The following is a 2,028-nucleotide window of genomic DNA, read 5'->3' on the forward strand; positions in this document are numbered from 1 at the left end:
TCTCAATATCCTCTTTGGTGGAATGGACCACCATGGTTACACAGTCTCACGCCACCAGAAAGCCACATTCCTGCTACGGAGCCAACGGGATGTCGTAACGAAGAAAGATCCTCCGAACCAGTCATCGTCACTCATGGTCAAATCGATGACAGCCTTTTTCAAATGTATTCATCGCTACGTGCGTTGGTCAATGTTACTGCATACTGTCTACGATTTCATCACAATGCACGAATTCCCAAAAGCACTAAGGAAACGAGAGTCAACGGACCACTTAGTCCCGAAGAACGTGAAAGAGCTCTACTATGTTGGGTGAAATAATATGAACATCTACGACACGGAAAGGATCTACCGTCGAAGAGTAAAATCGTTTGCTCTCTCTCCATTTCTGGATAAAGCTGGGATAATGCGGGTTGGAGGACGCATCCGGCACGCTAGGATCTCTATAGATAAAATTCATCCTAGAAACAAGTTAACGGACTTGCTCATCAATAATGAACACATTAAACAGCTTCATGGAGGTTCTCAACTCTTCATCGCTACCCTTCAAAGTCGATTCTGGATAGTGGGTATTCGAGATGCAGTCCGGTTCCGTGTTAGACGATGTGTCCGTTACGTCCGAGAAAAGGCGACGACGTCGAAACAACTCATGGGAGACTTACCAGCACTCCGGAATTGTGAAGTCGATTATGCCGGGCCCTTTCAACTTCGAGTCGTAAATGGTCGTGGCCGAAAAACGTTCAAGGGCTATATTGCGCTCTTTGCTTGTTTCTCTGCGAGAGCCCTACACTTGGAAGCAGTCAGTGACATGTCTACCGAAGCATTCCTGGCGGCCCTAAAACGATTCATTTCTCGACGAGGCAAGTGGGCAAATATTTTCAGCGATTGCGGCAAGAAATGCATCGGCGCCCACCGGGAGATGAAAGAGTTTATTAGAACCATCACATCAACGTCTACCAGTGCAGAAATCGTTCAATGGGCTGCGGAAGAATGAATTAATTGGCAGTTTAACCCTCCGGCGGCACCGCATTTTGGGGGTCTCTGGGAGGCCGGAGTTAAATCCGTAAAGTTTCATCTCAAGAGTGTCATTGGAACCACAATATTGAATTTCGAAGAATTCCAGACGTTACTCTGTCAAGTTGAAGGTTGCCTCAACTCTCGACCATTGACTCCTATGATCTCCGATCCGAATGATCTGTCCGCCTTAAATCCGGGACACTTCCTGATTGGAGAGCTGTTGACGACGATTCGCGAACCAGATCGAACGTCCGAAAAGGTCAACCACCTATCTCGATGGCAGCTGAGCCAAAAAATACTTCAACAGTTTTGGAAACGTTGGAGTAACGAATATCTATCTCGGCTTCAACAACGCCCAAAGTGGGCCACTCCGAAACCGAACATGGAGGTCGGCGCTTTGGTACTTTTGAAGGATGAAAACCTCCCTCCAACGAAATGGAAGCTGGGCCACGTCATAACCCTTCATCCGGGCGAGGACGAGCTCGTTCGAGTTGTAACAGTGAAAACTGCGGACAGGGAACTTAAACGACCTGTTGTAAAATTATGCCAACTACCGTTGGATTAATCATTGAAACGACTGTTCAATAGTCCAGGTCGCTGCTTTATTTAATACTTTGTGGTTTTTTATCATTATAAATATTACATAACGTTTTTTATTCATTGTAATTGTTTTTTAACTGAAATATATAAACCCGTTTCCTAAACTAAACAGTTTGAACCTGCTCATACTCTGTAATGACCATCAAGTAATAAAATATTTGTTTTTATTAGAATTATTGAGTAATAGCTGAGTACCTTAGACTTCATAATCAAGTACACGTTCATTTACTTAGCAACATCTTCAAAAAAAATTCTAGAACAGGTAATTCTACCTTCACTTGCGATAACATTAAAATATTGTAAAATCACCCCCAAAAGTTAAGAATATTATCCTATATCTGACCAAATTTAAATAAAATGCCCTATATGTTCCTCAAGAGCTGATAACAAACTAAAACCAATTGTTATTATGGT

At 43.0% G+C, this 2,028-nt stretch overlaps 1 protein-coding gene across 1 annotated transcript; it reads left to right on the forward strand.

Moving 5' to 3' along the window:
- The first annotated feature begins 403 nt into the window (after positions 1–403).
- On the forward strand, positions 404–991 carry LOC149948455 (uncharacterized). Its single transcript, XM_090171078.1, has one exon. It carries the CDS (start codon positions 404–406, stop codon positions 989–991), a length of 588 nt encoding a protein of 195 aa, XP_090027204.1.
- Positions 992–2,028: the final 1,037 nt, after the last annotated feature.

The sequence above is a fragment of the Leiobunum rupestre genome, chromosome 4 (genome assembly GCF_980474605.1).
Source record: "Leiobunum rupestre chromosome 4, qqLeiRupe1.1.hap1, whole genome shotgun sequence".
NCBI classification, from domain to species: Eukaryota; Metazoa; Arthropoda; class Arachnida; order Opiliones; family Sclerosomatidae; genus Leiobunum; species Leiobunum rupestre.